At 40.0% G+C, this 16,955-nt stretch overlaps 2 protein-coding genes across 3 annotated transcripts; one reads left to right on the forward strand and one right to left on the reverse strand.

The window, feature by feature from the left end:
• The first annotated feature begins 907 nt into the window (after window positions 1-907).
• On the forward strand, window positions 908-14,820 carry LOC113406829 (transcription factor IIIA-like). Of its 2 annotated transcripts, XR_003369885.2 has the most exons (10): window positions 908-1,117; window positions 3,415-3,515; window positions 5,470-5,566; window positions 5,777-5,865; window positions 6,942-7,015; window positions 9,480-9,563; window positions 10,052-10,281; window positions 10,360-10,419; window positions 10,950-11,165; window positions 14,789-14,820. XR_003369885.2 is itself a non-coding variant. In XM_026653600.2 (9 exons), exons 1-9 carry the CDS (start codon window positions 914-916, stop codon window positions 11,109-11,111), a joined length of 1,101 nt encoding a protein of 366 aa, XP_026509385.1. In that variant the 5' UTR covers window positions 908-913; the 3' UTR covers window positions 11,112-11,217. The 2 variants fall into 2 exon arrangements, 1 of the variants encoding a protein (XP_026509385.1); XM_026653600.2 differs by lacking the exon at window positions 14,789-14,820 and having other exon boundaries at window positions 10,950-11,217.
• Window positions 11,237-15,566, reverse strand: LOC113406830 (translation initiation factor IF-3, mitochondrial-like). Its single transcript, XM_026653602.1, has 3 exons — window positions 14,930-15,566; window positions 12,997-13,151; window positions 11,237-11,452 (listed from the first exon to the last, which is right to left on the reverse strand). The coding sequence occupies exons 1-3, from the start codon at window positions 15,411-15,413 to the stop codon at window positions 11,237-11,239; spliced, it is 855 nt and encodes a 284-aa protein (XP_026509387.1). The 5' UTR covers window positions 15,414-15,566.
• Window positions 15,567-16,955: the final 1,389 nt, after the last annotated feature.

Consider the following 16,955-nt stretch of genomic DNA (forward strand, 5'->3'; position numbering starts at 1 on the left):
CTTTGCTGGTGGATTTTTACTAACTAGAGCTCAGAATATAAAACATTTTAATTGCAACACTTGTTCTGTTTTATAGCATCTAAAATTGAGTACACACTAACAATGGAGAAGCTAAAGTGTGCAAGAATAATCTTAAACATTCAGCTATGGTACCTCAAATCTTCTTATGTGAAAGACCTTTGTGTCCCATGGCATTGCTTACTCAATACAGCTATCCTAACTTGTGGTGGTAACTGGTGTTTGAGGCGGTTTATATAAATAAATACCCCCCCCATGCTGTATTTTGCACCCCAGGCAGGGGGTTTGAGAGGTACCCATTGCCCAAGGATTAGCTAGCAGGTAATCAGGCCCCTTCTTGAACATCAGCTGCACCTTAACTTTTTGCACTATTGATCCAACTGCTGATAACACACCTTCACCCAGAAACTGTACCAGGCTATTGACAGAGGGAACCACAACTAATCCTCTACACAGGCTGCCCATGGCCAATTCCTGCCTCCTCCAACTGCTATGGCCAGTCAGGCACAGAACAGCGGAGATTAGAATCGAACCCGCAGCTGTAGGGTCCCAGCCCACTCCCCTAAAGCAGGTCTCAGTCTCCGCCTCCCTCCTTTAGCTCTAACCGCTCCCTCGCGCTCGCAAGGAAGAGAAGCATAGTAGGCTATAGCGCCTGCGCAAACTCTTTTATCCCAGGGAGCACCGCCTCCTAGCAGCGTCCTGACGCTCGCTCGGGAGCACGTGACGCCCGCGGGACAACGCGCCTCGTTGTCACGCGCACACAGCACAGCAGGGGCCAATCCGATGGCAGCGCACAGAGGTCAAGCGGGCGCGCGCCGGAGGATAGGAGCCGAGAGGGGACACAAAAAAGACGCCGGGCGGCGCCAAGAATAGAAGCGCATCACGTGGTGTCAGCATGGCTGGGGATGAGCAGGAGGCTGCGGCAGGAGCGGCGGCCGAGTGTGTACAGAGCCGGCGGTTGCCTGTGCGGGGCCTCGTGGGGGAGTCGAGACCCCCCGCGGACTGCGCCAAGCGCTTCATCTGCTCCTTCCCCGACTGCGAGGCCACGTTCAGCAAGGCCTGGAGGCTGAACGCGCATCTCTGCCGGCACACGGGGGAGGTGAGAGGGCGGGGCCAGCAGGAGGGGGAAGTCTGAGGCGGGGTGGGGCCGGTAAGTGGGCGGGGCTAGGGCTGGCACGGGAGGGGGCGGGGCTGGGGCGAGCTGCCCACCTCTGGAGCCCTGCTCGCCTGGGGTGGGGACGGGGTGGGCTCTACTCCGTGTCTCTCACCCCAAGATCCAGAGCTGTGGGAGTCTCTGACTGCTGCACTGCCCTGGTAGGGTGACCTGCCAGATGAACCAGGCCTGGTTTGCTGCCACCTGGGGCCACGCACATGAGGCCCTGAGGGCTGCCTGTGGGCAAGAAGCAGGCAGTCTGCCTGGTGCAGCTGGCATGGGGCTAGCAAACATGTGCTCTGTGCCTAATGCCTCTGCCCGCCTGAGGAACTGTCACAAGATGCCTGAAGTGCTTTGAAGACAGGTTGCCAGGACTGCTCACATAATCCCATAGAGCCCCCAGGACTGGTGTGTGCCAGGAGCCTGTGCCTCAGATGTGCAAGCTGCCCTATTGTGTGCTTTATGGGACCCTCCCACCCTGCCCCGCACCCCCCCCCCCGTAACATAGCCCTGGGGAGGGGCAGCAGTGTCTAACTGGGCATTTTGCAATAACATAAGGCAGGAGTTGAGGGATATCAAGAAACTTTAGGGCAAGGAGCAGAGCCTTTTCTTCAAGGCGGTGACTTATTTCAACAGGAAACAGTTCAGAGGAAGTGATGCACTAGGCATGCAGCACTTACTGAGCCCTGCTGTGTAAATGGGCATTGGGACTCCTGGGTACCATTTATAACTTTGCTGGGCAGTATCAATTTGGAAATCACATTTTTCACCTGAAAAATCTGGTGTCTGCCGTTGTCACAAGCAACCGCTGTGATTACTGTGAGTGAGCGAGATAATAAAAAAAATCCTTGTTTTTCTCATCATTTTATTTTGAAGGTTTGGCAACACTGTCTAGGTGATTTCACTTTTATTGAGGGGGTGCACACCCTTTCCTAGGTTCTGCAAGAGGATGTTTACCATTCATAGTAACAGCAGAATTTAAACTGGAAGTAACCAAGTCACAGACGAGAGTGTGAATTAGTGGGGAAGGGGTGACTGAGCATGTTTGGTGATGGTATGCTCAGATTGGTTAAGAAGCCCTTTCTAAACATAACAGAAAAACACAAAAAAACACTAAATTGCCCTTTAAATTACAAGAATTTTAAAAAAATCCTGGTATAACAAAGGATGTTCTCTTAGAAAATTGATTTTAAAAAATTGTCACTTAAAAAAAGCTCCCACTCACATTGCACTTTAACCTCTCTGTGCTTTAGTCTTCTTATCTGTGAGGTGGTGATCCTTCAACTGACTTTGAACAGACTCCCTCCCCTGTCCTTTTCCCCTAGTGAAATCATTTGGGGCTCCCTGGGATTGCATAGTCAATTGCAGGATTGGCAACATATCTCCACAGCACTTTACAAACCTCTGATAACTCCTCAAGCTTCTTGGGTGAAAGAATTGATAGAAATAGAAAGCATTGTACCACGTTAATAGCCTCCAACAATTTAAAAGGACACTATCTATTTGAAATCTAGTTAGTTAAAAGTAGATCCAGGTCCTTCAGGTGTCTGTCCTCCTACCAAATTTTGTGGCTTAACCATCAAATTTCCTATTTTATTTATTTTTAAAGTGTGTGTGCTTTCCCATGTGGCTGTATGGAAAAAACACACAAAAAGAGGAAACTAACTTTAGTAAAATTGACTATACTCAAAATGCTGTCAAATACACAATGTAAACAAAAACTGCATTAGTATTTTTCTCTGTCTTTCAGTTAAACTATTGTAAGATCACCCTGTGCTAATTCTGAAACATTAATCATCTTATAAGAAACTTGTCTGAACTCTAGAAATAAACTCAAAGTCTTATGGGTACAGATTTTTGGCATTTTCTTAAATTAAAAAAAAAATCCAGATTAAAGTTTGAGACTTCTTTTTATCTAGTAAAATATTTTAAATGGGTTCCCATAACAGTCTGTGTGTGCAACCTGAGGATATTAAAGTGCTTTAATTTTCTAAAGAGAAAACTTATGCACATTAATGAATATTTTAAACATTTTCTGTAACTGTTAATGGTTTAATACCGACTAAACCTGTGCCCTGTACGCTCTGATTTTTTTCCTCATGGTTCTTAAATGCACTGTTTATATGAAGGGGAAAAAAATTACTTGGTTTCATTAATGTAAGGGCAGCTTCTCCTGAAAATCAGTCTCCTAAAATAACTTACTTTTATGATTTTTAAGTAGTCTCTCTCTTTCTTTCTGTCAGAGACCATTTGTTTGCAATTATAATGGTTGTGGTAAAGGTTTCACCAGAGACTTCCATCTTACCCGTCACTTTCTTACGCACAGTGGAGAAAAACCATTTGAGTAAGTATTGTACTCGTTTCCTTCAGGCACTAAATAAGATGATTAGCTGCTGTCCTATAGAAACACACCGAAATAGAAAACTTACATTCAGGAAAGCCAAACAAAGTATAACACTAGTATGATTTCAGTGTCATAGAAACCAACACGAGCTGGCATGATGCTTCAGACTAGTGAGGCATCTAGCCTGGTATCCTGTATCTGGCAATGGCCCATACCAGATGCTTCAGAGGATGGTGGGGTGGGAGGAATCCATAGTAGATGTTTATGGAATACCCTGTCCTTCTAGCACCAAGCAGTTAGTGGTTGGCTTGTGCAATGATGCCTGAGGGTTCTAGTTTATCTAATCTGAGGTAACTTTGCATGTTCTCAGTACAAATACCAAATCGTTTACTGGAATCCTACTAAGCTCTTGGTCTCTGTTTGCTTTGATCAGTTTTAAATTTTTCTTTCAGTTTCATTGGATGTCCCTTGCTTTTAGGTTGAGAGAAAGTAAACAGGACTACCTGATTTACTACCTTTGATGTTCCATTCACTGTCTTAGGGGGATGAGGGTGGGGGAGGGGGAAGGAAAGAGACACACATTTCTCAAATAACTAGCATTAACCTTTTCAAACTCTTCCAGTGGAAGTCTCTTCATGAGATGTGACCAGAACTGAATACAATGTTTAAATGACACTGTCATTTAAACTTTCCTGTACTACTAAAATCTTCAGAAATCACTCCTTTATTTTTGTAATATATTAAAAATGCATATTGCCATGTACAAAATTTTACGTGCCTGACTAACTAGAGCTGGGTGGGAAATTGTTTTCCCGTCCCAGGAGTATTTTTGAGATTTAATAAATTTTCCTGTTCCATAAGCAGATGAAACCAAGATGTTTTAAAGTTTTGGTGTTTTTTTTTGTCCCGTCCCCACGCCCCCGAATGAGACACCTTTGCCTGATTCAGAGCAGGGACTTGACCCTTGGTCTCCCACTTTCCAAGGAAAGTTTTTAATTAAATCTGGTAAATTCCCATGAAAGTTTTGGTTTAGAGAAAATGACGTTTTCTGACAACACAATCATTTTGTCAAAAAATTCCCAACTAGTTCTATTACTAATACAAACGGGGGGATGTAGCTATATATTTCTTACTCTTAATGAGGTCACTGAAGCAACTGTGCAAATAAACTTATCAAGTAATTCTTACATTTTTTGCAAATGAACCAAATTGAAAAATGCAAAACCATATTAACTTGGTCAGCCTGTTTTGTGCTAAACAGGATTGGGCATGGACAGAACTTGGAATACTAAGAGAAACCGGTTCTGTAGGATGTTGGTGATTCAGCTGCTAGTATTTTGTCTTTCAATTAAGAAGTGAGCCAATGTCCCAACATAGCTAGGGAGCACTGCTGCTGAAGGGCCCCTCTTTCAAACGAGACATAAAACAGAGAACACTGGTGCTTGTGTAAATTTGTAGTGTTACTCTTGGCTGTTTAAACTACCTCATATTGACCCATTTCATTGGGTGAAGTGACTTCTACGTGGGTTGAACTCTCTTGGAGCTTTCAGGATGAAAGAAACTGTACAATTATAAGACTCTTTATTAAAAGATTTCAGGAATTTTTAATACCATAATACTATAAAGCACTCCAACTTTTCTAACGCGAAATACAAACTTCCAAGAATTGGTGTGGGTATGTGATGGTCTGGGAGCCAGGAACCCCTAAATTTTAAAATCTGTGCTCGGACAGGGATTTCCACTGTAGCCTTAAATTAGTCACTTATCCTGCCATTTTATCTTTAAAATATAGATAATACTCTGTAGGATGGTTGTGAGGTTTGATTAATGTTTGTGCAATATTTTCAAGACACTGGTAGGTTCATTAAAAAATATTGACTTGTTGTTCTAGCTCTTTCCCTTCACTCTCCTGATTATCTGAATACAGTATTAAGAAAATATAATTTATTTTCAGGTGCACAGCTGATGGCTGTAATCAAAAATTTACAACAAAGTCAAATTTGAAGAAGCATGTTGAACGCAAGCATGAAAATCAGCAAAAGCAGTATGTAGTAAGTAACTCTTTGCTAATATATGCTTAGCATTAAACAGCCTCCACTTAATTTAGTTAACCAAATATTTCAGACCCTAGAAACGTGAGTGCATGTTTAAATGTTGTTATAAAACAGTTGCATATTTGGTACTGAATTTGTAATATTAGCAAAAACCTGTGGATCATATTGGCCTCTCTCTAACCATAACCAACTTAATTTTCCAAACAGTGTGACTTTGAAGGTTGTAGCAAGTCTTTTAGAAAACATCAGCAGCTAAAAGTTCATCATTGTCAACACACCAGTGAACCTTTTTTCAAGTAGGTGAATAATTTTAATAAACTGTAGATGATCCCGTATACAATATTTAAATGAAATAAGATACGAGATCTTCAGTGTGGGTGGATGATACAAATCTACTTTGATTATGGACCTTTTATATGTAAACATGCTTTCCTTTTTATTTTTAAGGGATGCTGTTAGGTTAACTTCAGGCTTAACAGCTTACTTCTCTACAGACATACATACAAATGCATGTGTTGAACTATCCCTTCACTTTGCCAGTCTATTCTGAGCAGCAGTCCTGTGCTCCATAACTGGAAATAGTTTGTACATTCAATGCTTTGGATTTGTTACAGCATCATCCAACTGTATAGTTTAAATTTTACATATAAAGTGTAATCCATATGTAGAATAGCATTTTCTTTTACCAGGTTGGCTCCCCTGCCTGCTTCCCCATCAGGGAGTAGCTGCTTAATTAACACACAGGTGAGTGGTGAGCAAAAGTGAGTTAGGTGTAAGGACACAATTGGTTTGACTGAAAAGTACTACCTTTGTGGAGTTGTACGTCTCCATGAGCAAAGCAAACCCATATTAATTGATGGAAGCAAAATTAGGTCTATTTCTTATAGGTGGAATTTTCTTATGAGTTTCATTGTTACTTCTAACTATATATAGCATAACTGAAGGAGGCAGCATAGTCCACTGGCTAGATTACAAGAACAGGAGACAGATGCCTGTTGGTTTTACCCCACCCCACCCCCAGCTCTGGTATTGATTTATTGCATTGCCTTGGATGTATCATTTAACCTATCCCCATTTTCCAGAAGGAGAAACTACCTTACAGGGATGATACGAGGTTTAACTAAGCTTTTAAAGTCTTGGATGATACTTGCTATATACATAGAAAATGTTTCAAAATTACAACATAAAGTTGCAGCTGTTGAGTGGATCAGGCTGATCAGAGCTGCACTGTGTAGTGTTCTATTTTATTGTAAAGAACATAGAGAATCTTTTTTTGAAAAAATATATTTGATTGCACCCTTCTAATTGCTTTTGGCTCATTAGTGTCTTTGCTTTGCCTCGTTTGATTGTTTTTAATGTGTTTAACACCTAGATGTAGTCATGAAGCATGTGGAAAACATTTTCCTACTCCGAGTAGACTAAAACGGCATGAGAAGATACATGAAGGTAATCTAGTTCTCCCTCTTACTTCAGTGTGACTGAAGCACCACAAAATAGCTTGTTTTTCAGTGTAGCCTGGGGGCTTGGAGATCTACAACCAGATCTAGACATGGCCCTCACTTCACGAACCAAATAGTCTAAATTGACACAAAACAGCACAGACTAATTGGATAGCTGGCTGAGGTGTAATTATAGGGTGTTGCAGTATTCAGTGTGTAACTTCACTTTTAATGTAAGTGAGAACATTCACAGGCTTGGCAGAATAGCTCCAAGTGTGTTTAGTCATACTGTTCAGGTAGGTCCTTCTCAGATCACACTTTCCTTCCCTCTGAGATTATTTTGATATGATGGCCCAGTGGTTAAGGCAGTAGCCTAGGTCTTGGGAGACCTAGATACTGTTCCCTGTTCTGCCACGTGCTTCCTGTGTAACCCTGGGCAAGTCACTTAAGTCCCAATTTTTAAAGTTATTGTGGGGCCTAAAAATGCAGATGTGGGATTTTTGAAAAGTAACCAGGTGCCTAACTCCCAACTTCTGAAAATTGCACTAGGCACCTGAATACCTCTAACATTCTGCTCTGCTCAGCATTGCAAGGCATAAATGACATAGCACTTTGCCTCATTTTCAAAAGTGATTTAGGTACATACACTGAGTTCCATTAACTTTCAGTAAAACTTAATCTCGTATGCAAATTTAGGAACTTTAAATTCATGCCCACCTCATCCATACAGGGGAGTTACAGCACTTTGGTGCACACAGCTATTCACACCACCTTAGCCCAAATTGGAGGGCAGTGCAGATATGGCTTGTCTCTTTTGAAAATGAGACTTAGTTGGCCTGTCATTTGTGCCTTGCAATGCTGAGTAGAGAAGTGCCTAAATACCTTTAAAAATCTGGGCCCTAGCCTCTGACTCCATTCCTCATCTGTAAAATGGTGATAATAGTACCTGCTTACCTCACAAGGAGGCTGAGAATGAATACATTAGCTACTGAGGCACTGAGATATTAGTGATGGGGGCCATATAAGTACCTAATATAAGATAGAATTGTGCTCAGTTTTAACTCCAAGTCAAATGACTTAAACCTAATTTAATCATACCTGATGCAAACTTGAGTCTTGGCAAATCAAAGATTGGTATGTGGCTTACATTCTACCAGTGTAAGAGGACAATTATCACAAAATCTAGGTACAGTTCCAATAGCTTAAGTATTGTAGGCCCAATATTTGGTTCCAGTCAGCTTTACAGTGCGAGTGCCTAAGTGCTGTTCTGCCCCATCTCAGTTCTTAGTGGGAAGCAGTCTAAGAACTGAGGATAGTCTGTGGGCCTTGCCCTCTGCTGAGTGCCAACAAAGGAGCTAATTGCAATGCCACTTCATAATGAGGTATCTTAATTCAGAATTGGACTGAACTACTCCTTTCACATAAGACAAATAGCCAGTGGCTTTTGGCTGCTATGAACTTGGAAGTACGCTATATAGGTAATTGATGCCGTATCTGTGTATCCTAGCTAATTCTCTGAACCCTTGCAGCCCTCAAATTAACACGAACATGCTCCAGCAGCCTTACACACTGAGCCATGCTGCACATGCTGTGGATTTTAGGTATACATTAACAAAACAGATCTCTTTATATAGCTTATGCACTCAGCATGAAAACACTGTGGCTGCATTAGCATTGTTATAGAAACTTTAATTTTACATCTTCTGGTAAGTGTACAACTCCTGTGTTGCACTCCATTTTTCTGCCTTGAAAACTGAATTGAGTAAAGGAGGGGCAACTTCAGAGTCTTGCTGCTAACTATACCTTGGTAGCAAATTTCATTTTTCTAAATGAAAGTAAGAATTTGCAGACTTTAGCAAGTTAGGGAAAATCTCCAAAATCATGAGACTTGCATTGTGTCCAACTCTCTTCCTGCTCTGACAGAGACAATAGCTTTTTTTGTTTTTGGAGGGTGGGGGAGATGTTAATCTCCTGGTACATTACCTCAGCAGCCGCCTTTGCCTGTTAGGCTGTGTGAGTGCATAGTGATGTCCCAAGTGGGAAAGGGATTCATTAGCCTTCGCTAAAAACCATTTCATCCACTTAGAGTGACACTTTTTTTCAATCATAAAACTTAATCAAATTGTTCAAGATTCAGAAATATCACTATGCCAAGTTTCAAAATTCTTCCTTTCTGAAAAAGTCAGTTAAGTGGAAACTTTTTTTTTTTTTTTTTTTTTTTGTGGGAGGGACAGGTAAGAGGAGGTCTGGAAGAAGATGGGAGTGCTCCACACCTTCTCAAAAACACCTCACACTCAGATGACAAGTTTCCTTAACCATTCAAGCATTGGAAGTTAAGAATGACTTAGTTTCACTTATCTTGGACCTGTATTGAGCAGGTGTATATGTGTATCTAACATTTAGTTGACTGATCTCGGGCAAATTCACACATTTTTAGTGTATTTTCTAAACCTAAGCAATATGTTTAATAGGATATGTGTGCAAAAAAGACAACTGTTCATTTGTTGGGAAAACATGGACAGAACATCTAAAACATCTGAAGGACAGTCATGCAGGTAAGCTCAGTAAAACTTGTTTTTACAGTTTTATACAGTGACTTAAGTTCAGTGCTCTAATGTATTGGGTAAGAACCCAAATACTAACTTAAAGGGAAATCTCACTAAACGTTTTACCAACCTGCTCTTTTTAAAATTTTATTATTTTTATAAATTCTTTCTTTAATTACTCTCTCTATATAATTTATTAATTACAAATTAATACAGCTTAATATGAGATACTTCTATACCATTCTGGCTAATCTGTAATTGAAAAATACTACTCAAGTCTGTCCCGTTTGCCCACTGATGTGATCATGTGTAATAGTTCCTTAGTACAAGATATGAATAGTCTAGGATGAGAACATGAAACAGCCCCTGAATTTCCTTCGGTTAGTGAATATGAATTGGAGTCTCTCATTCTAAAGGACTGACTTGAGTTATTTAAGTCAGAACCTTCATTTGGATTTTTTTTTTAGTAAGTTGCTCTGTTCTTCTTTTTCACCTAGAGCCAGTAATCTGTGGTGTATGTTCCAAAACATTCAAACGCAAAGATTACCTTCGACAACATCAGAAAACACATGCTGAAGAAAGAGAAGTATGTCGATGCCCAAGAGAAGGCTGTGGGAGAACTTACACAACTGTGTTCAATCTTCAGAGCCATATTCTTTCATTTCATGAGGAGAAAAAACCATTTTTTTGTGATTATGCTGGCTGTGGGAAAGTGTTTGCAATGAAAGTAGGTATTGTAGACTGCCTTAAAATCCAGAGTATCTTCTCTTGGGTCATGTCAACATAACTTTCTTCTCAATTGCAGCAAAGTCTTGCAAGGCATGCTGTTGTACATGATCCTGACAAGGGAAAGCTGAACTTAAAAGTAAGTCAAGTACTTCTGCAAACACCTCTGAGCTATTTCCTTTCTCTTCAAGGAGCAAAGAGTGAATTAATTTAACACATACAATTATGTAAAGTGTCTTTAAAATTGGAAGCTAGTCTAGCTACTACTTTATTTTATGTAGGCACTGAGTATTTCTGAATTTAAATACTGTAAAGGAGGGCAAAGAATAATTTTGTGTTCAGGGGTAGACAACCTATGGTACGTGTGCCAAAGGCAGCACGCGAGCTGATTTTCAGTGGCACACTCGCTACCATTTTAATTTAATTTTAAATGAAGCGTCGTAAACATTTTAAAAACCTTATTTACTTTACATACAGCAATAGTTTAGTTATATATTATAGACTTATAGAAAGACTTCTAAAAACGTTAATGTATTACTGGCACGCGAAACAATGAAGACTCGGCACACCACTTCTGAAAAGTTGCTGACCCCTGGTTCAGATGATCAGGATTTTTTTAATCTATAAAGTAGGAAGGCTGCTAATACTGTACTGTGAATCTTTTATAAGGCAAAACAAACTCGTCCTAAACGAAGTCTGGCCTCTCGTCTGAGTGGATATATTCCTCTTAAAGCACCGCGACGAAAGGTTGAAGTGGCAACAGAAAATAAGGCTCTGAATAAACCTGCAGAAAATGAGTTACCAACTGTTGAAACACTGACTCTGCACTAGAGACTTCTGGAGACAACTTCAGCCAGAATTGACAATTGCTTTATTATCACATGGGTCAGTTTATAATGGCTTATGTAGAAAACTGAATATTTTGTTTTATAGTCACTTCAAGTGTTCGGTTAAAATCACTGCAGTTCACTCGACTCAGTAGTTTCATTTCCACTCTCCTTGTTCAGAAGGTCTGTTTGTTTTTCTTTTTCCATTTTCCTGTACTCATTAGCTTCTTTGTCTGACATGTGTCTCAAAACACAGGTGCTCTTTCCTTCTTTAATGACTCTTGGCTGGGATAAGTAAGTAGCTTTCTCAGGCATAGTCTTGACAATCTGATCAAAGAGAGCCAGCTGAAAACAAGAAAAATAAAAATTTAGTTATATTAACAATGGGAATTAAGCAGGCTACTTCTAATAATTCCTCAGAGTAAGTGAAGAGAGATTAAAATGTTAAGTCTGGTCTACCTCTATGGCAGTTTCTTACAGTTAATCTGATACAACATTAGCTCTGATTTGGACTATGAGTGCAGCACAGAGATAATCACTTATGTCTTACTCTACTCTTCACCACAGTAAGTGAGGCTTTTAAAGTACCACAGCCTTTTAGAAGGCTGTTTCAGTGGTGAAGTTCCAGTAAGCACATTCTCCTTTACAGCTATATTATCTTTCCACTTAAGAATCAAGTGAAATTATAAGCATAGTGTGACCATGAAATCTTTTAATAGAAAAGGTTAGCCTAAGTTTAGCCATGCAGTTGCAGTGGTAGGCTCAACTAGTGACTGAGTGAAGGAAACATTTCTAAAAAAGTTACAAAATGTCAGAAGTAGAGAACCTGTCAGGTAGGGACAGTGAAATTCTCTACTCTGAAATTCAGTCTTAAGCTAATTCATAATGACTGAAGGGTGTCATAGAAGATACCTGCACAAGTAGGGGGAGCCCTATTCTTCTCAATCTTACTTGCAAAAAGCATTTCATTAAATCTGTATCAATAAAATTTTGTTCCACTTTTAAAGTAAATCATTAACATTTACACACACAAAGAATTGCATCACAGTGAGATACTAAGTCCTGTTCTCCTAAATTAGCAAATAGACCCACCATGATCAGATGTAAGTCACTGCAAAGTAATGTGTACTGAAACAAAAGGAAGCATGCCCTAGAAGCCACCCATTGACCCTCCAGTAAACGGAATTGCTAAAGAAGGTACTCCAGTAGGAGCGGGGAGGCAGAAGCTGGATGCTTTGCATTTGTCAGCAAGGTGGCCAAGTACCATAAGCTAGCTTTCATGCATATTGGAGGAAGGGAGTCATAGATTCCAAGCCAGAAGGGATCATTGTGATCATCTAGTGTAACCTTCTGTAGAACAAAGGACATAAAACTTCCACAGAGTAATTCCTTTTGAACTATACCATCTCTTAAAAAACAAACCTCTTACATTAACAAATTGCCAGTTAGGAAGAATCCACCACAACCCTTGCTAAATTATTCCAATGGTTAACTACTCTCACTGTTAAACAGCTAAACCTAATTTCCAGTCTGAATTTGTTTAGCTTCAACTTCCAGACTGTCTTACTCTAACTAACTACGCAGTAGAATAATGCAGTGTTAAAACATTTCTAGGCAATGTGTGAGATTTACTTGTGTAAATGCATTATTCAAATTATCTCTGTGAAGAGACAATTAGTCCTGAAGGGTGGTGTCTGATAAATGGAAATAACTTCACTTAAAAGGAAGCAGGTTTTTGCCCTCTGTACTAATGTCACAACCATCACATACTGGTAAGAGTATACTATCAAAGGAAGAAAGCAGTATTATACCTGGAAACACTTGGCACTGGTAGCCTTATTTAATACATTTGGCTGATCAACCCTTTAAAAAACCTTAATATAGCTTACCATCTTTTCTGGTCCATCTGCAACATTTCTTTGCTGTACAGAAATTCTGACATGATGCTTCTTATCAATCCACTGCTGAATCTGTCTAATTTTGGTCTCTAAGTCATGTTTTGCAATAGCTACAGAAAAAGTTAACTCCTTCAGCTGAACAGGCCCTGTTAAAATATAACCAATAATATATAGGCTTTAAACTAAGTTTAGTAGTGTTGTGTACACCCCTATTCTGTGTTCTAATGCACTGAGGCTACTGGGAGGTTGTTTTTGTTTTTTGGGGGGGAGGGAGGAGAAAAGTACAGGTCAGACAAGTGTCTTCATTCTAACGAACCCATCTTCCCTACTCCATTAAGAGTTCCCTATCTTACCTGTTTATCATTATTTTTGCACGCTCACAATACCTTATGTCCTCATATTTAAATATATGGAGATATACCTATCTCATAGAAGTGGAAGGGACCTTGAAAGGTCATCGAGTCCAGCCCCCTGCCTTCGCTAGCAGGACCAAGTACTGATTTTGCCCCAGATCCCTAGGTGGCCCCCTCAAGGATTGAACTCTCAACCCTGGGTTTAGCAGGCCAATGCTCAAACCACTGAGCTATCCCTCCCCTCATATCTTGCTCATTACCAGGCTGCCCCCTCCTATGCTGCTTGGAACATGTTCCCATTACCATGATGGCAGGCCCTTCCTCCTTCAACATCCCTCTTAAAGAGCTCTCTTTTCCATAAGGCTCATAACCATTAACCAATATTAAACTAGAGATGTGGGGTGGTGGTGGAAAGGATAACAATCTTAAAGTTACCATTTCTAGTCACTCAATCCATGTTCTTCAGACCAACCAGGTTTGGTCAAGGTCTGTCTCAGATGAGGCTGAGTACAACTCAGGTACTTAACAAATAAGGCTGTTCCAAGGTGTACCTGGCCATGAAATGTATGAATCCCAAATTACGCTTTTTTAAATATAAGAAGGCTAAGTGTTTTCCCATTGTATAGTTAAGTGGGAAATTTTTTTAAAATTAGTCAACCCCCTCCACTCCATCTCCATTCTGTTTCAAAAGATCACACAGCCTTGAATTCTGTTAGAAATAAGTCCCTGTAATAGCATAAACACAACTCACTCTCCTCTCACCCTCTGCATATGCTCTTAAATATCCATTATTACAAACTTCTTTTTGTAGGTATTTAACAAGAGCTAACCAAAACTGTTACAGTGGTGCTACTGCGGTAGCTCACCTGTCTCAAATCAGTAGTAAATAGCAGAAAACATCAAAAAATGTGAACAATTTCTTAGTTTGCATGAGGATAACCCAAGACAGTCAGACATCACTATATACAAACACCTTCTCTAAGTGCTCCATCTTGCCAAGTTATCAACCCAATAATTTAAACTACGGGTACAGAATGATTTATGAGGAAAAAGTGAATAATTTTGGTTATTTTATATAAAAAAGTGGAAGGGTCCATTTGGAACACTGTAAATACATTGCTGTCAAGGCTTCCAGATTTTCTCTCCTATATGTTGAGCAATGTTTTGTGACTGTCAGTGACAAAAGTATGCTTCTTATAGATATGGCATATTCAGTTGTGAAAACTGTCATTTATAAAGAAGTTTGCATTCATAAAAATTAATGATCATTTAAAAGAACAAAAATTCAATATGAATGCCATGGTACCAGAATCTAGGTCATTCATTTATATAAGTACTTAAACAATACCAGAAGCCAAAATATTAATTATGAGAGCATAACAGAATGGTTTTCTACATTAACTAGACTAAACCAATTTTTGCTTTTTCAGCATGCAAATCCAAAATAACATTGACTGTGATGACAGTACTCCAGATTTACATTGATGTAACAAACAGGATTTGATCTACTGCCACTACTTCTAATACAGCAGTTTTCGAAGTGTTTAATATTATATTAGCAAGGCACCTACCAGCTTTTGAACTTGCTTTTTGCTTCTCTCTACGTTTGAGCTGCTCTTCGTGAATCTGCTTCCCAGTCATTAGTCTGTACACTGGAGGCTCTTCATTTTCACGCAGTGGAACAAGCTTCAGATCACGCTCATTCATGAGTTGAATCACAGCTCCTCTGTGCATATTTCCTAAGCTGTTCCCATTTTCGCTAATTACATGAAGGATCGGCTGAGGAATTTTCCTCCCAATGCTTCCAAATGTTTTTTGGGCATTTGTTTTTCTTTTCTTTCCTTCTGGTTTCTTTTCAGCTTCTTCAGTTGTACAAAATGATTTTGTAGGTAGAAACATAAGTCTCCTTTTAGCACCAGCCATCACCATCAGTGCTTGAGAGAATGTTGTCTTTTGCATGGTTTGCACCAAAGGAATGTCCAAGTATTTACTTATGCAACTAGTTTCATTCCTTGTGGCTTGCTGTATTAATTTCCTTAGGCAAAGGGCAGCCATTCTGAGAAAATGGGGAAAAAAGAAAAAAACAAACCTCTGTTCATTAGTTAAAAAGACCTAAGTCAGGGTTGGCAGCCCTAATTTTTAAACTATCCTTTTTTAAACTATCCTTTCATTTGTTTGCAAAGTCATGTATTTTTTGATTTAATAAGACTCAAGGTGCACAGTCAGCAGCGACCCTACAATAATAAAGTGTTCATACAATAGAGAAAGAAGGGTTTGGCAGGGAAACCATTTCAAGCTTCTGAAGGGTCATCATAAAGAGTTTTTTCCAATATTTTAAAATGTAGGGTCTAAGCTTACTTTAAAGAACCCCAAAGAGTTATGTGAGCTAGCTGATTTACCATTGTAAGACCAGATAGTTTGTCATTGTCTGGAGGGGTGGGTTTTGTTTTTAAAGTCTCAGCATTTGAAGTTACATGCACAAATGAAGGAAGTTGGATGGAAAATCTGACAGTGGAACCTCTCTCCTGGTGCTGCTGGCACCCTCCTTGATTAGAATATTTTCTTTCACTTATACTACACTGACTCGGGTCCACCAAGACACTCAAGAGTAGTTGAGGTCTGTGCATCAGATCTCTGCAAAGTCCTTAGAAGTTCATGTCCCTGAGGTTTATAGGAAGCTTGGAACTTAAAAGAATGAGACTTCCATGCATAATCTTTGCACGTGCGGTTAAAACCTGACCATTACCACACCTGTAGGAAGCCCATAGAGAGGAGCACACATTTATCCCAGGGTTGAAATTGTCCTTTAGTATACAACCTATTTCTTACATCACTGACTCAAAATAACAATAATAGTGTATTTTCCTCAAAATATGAGCTACCCAAACTTAATCCCATATAAGCAATCAAAGGAGGATACTTGGCAGTTTTGCTGTTATGTGGGTTAAGTCCTATTGTCATTTCAGTAACTAAACTAGAAAGCTCTGTCATCTCTAAGTTCAGACAAATATGCAGTAATATTAGAGCACAGCTGCATCTATATTAGTGGTTTCACTTGTCAAGCTATATTGTTTTGACAAAAGTTGAAAATAAAGATTTGCTATTGACAGTGTTTAAAGGTGTGCACAATCTTGTTACTGTATATAGTGAGTTAGGACAATATCCTGATGTTTCTCCCTACTCCTCCAAAGGCATTTAAAGAGCTTACATAGAGAATGCACTCAACCAAGAAACCAAGGGGTGTGGGGAGAGTGCATTTTACTATGGCTATCCCAAGATAGCTGTTAAAATGCTTTTTCTGTCCAAGGTGATGTTTGTGAAGCAAGCAGACTGGGGAGAGGACGGTAAGGTAAGAGTTTGCTACAGGCATATGGAATGGAGCAGTATTTCATAGAGTATGTCCACACTGCAGGCTCAAGCCTAACCTCCCTTCTGTCTACACACAAATCGCACTAACAGAGGACTTAGACCCAGGCTCCCAGGACCCCACCAGGATGGAGGGTCTGAGCCCGAGTCAAGCCGGGGCTCTAGATTCAAACCCTCTTGCTTTGCAGTATAGACACAGCCCTAGTAGATGCATGCTCCGGGAGTCTGCCA

The sequence above is a fragment of the Terrapene carolina genome, unplaced genomic scaffold, assembly GCF_002925995.2.
Source record: "Terrapene carolina triunguis isolate 2854851 unplaced genomic scaffold, T_m_triunguis-2.0 Scaffold141, whole genome shotgun sequence".
Classification (NCBI taxonomy): Eukaryota; Metazoa; Chordata; order Testudines; family Emydidae; genus Terrapene; species Terrapene triunguis.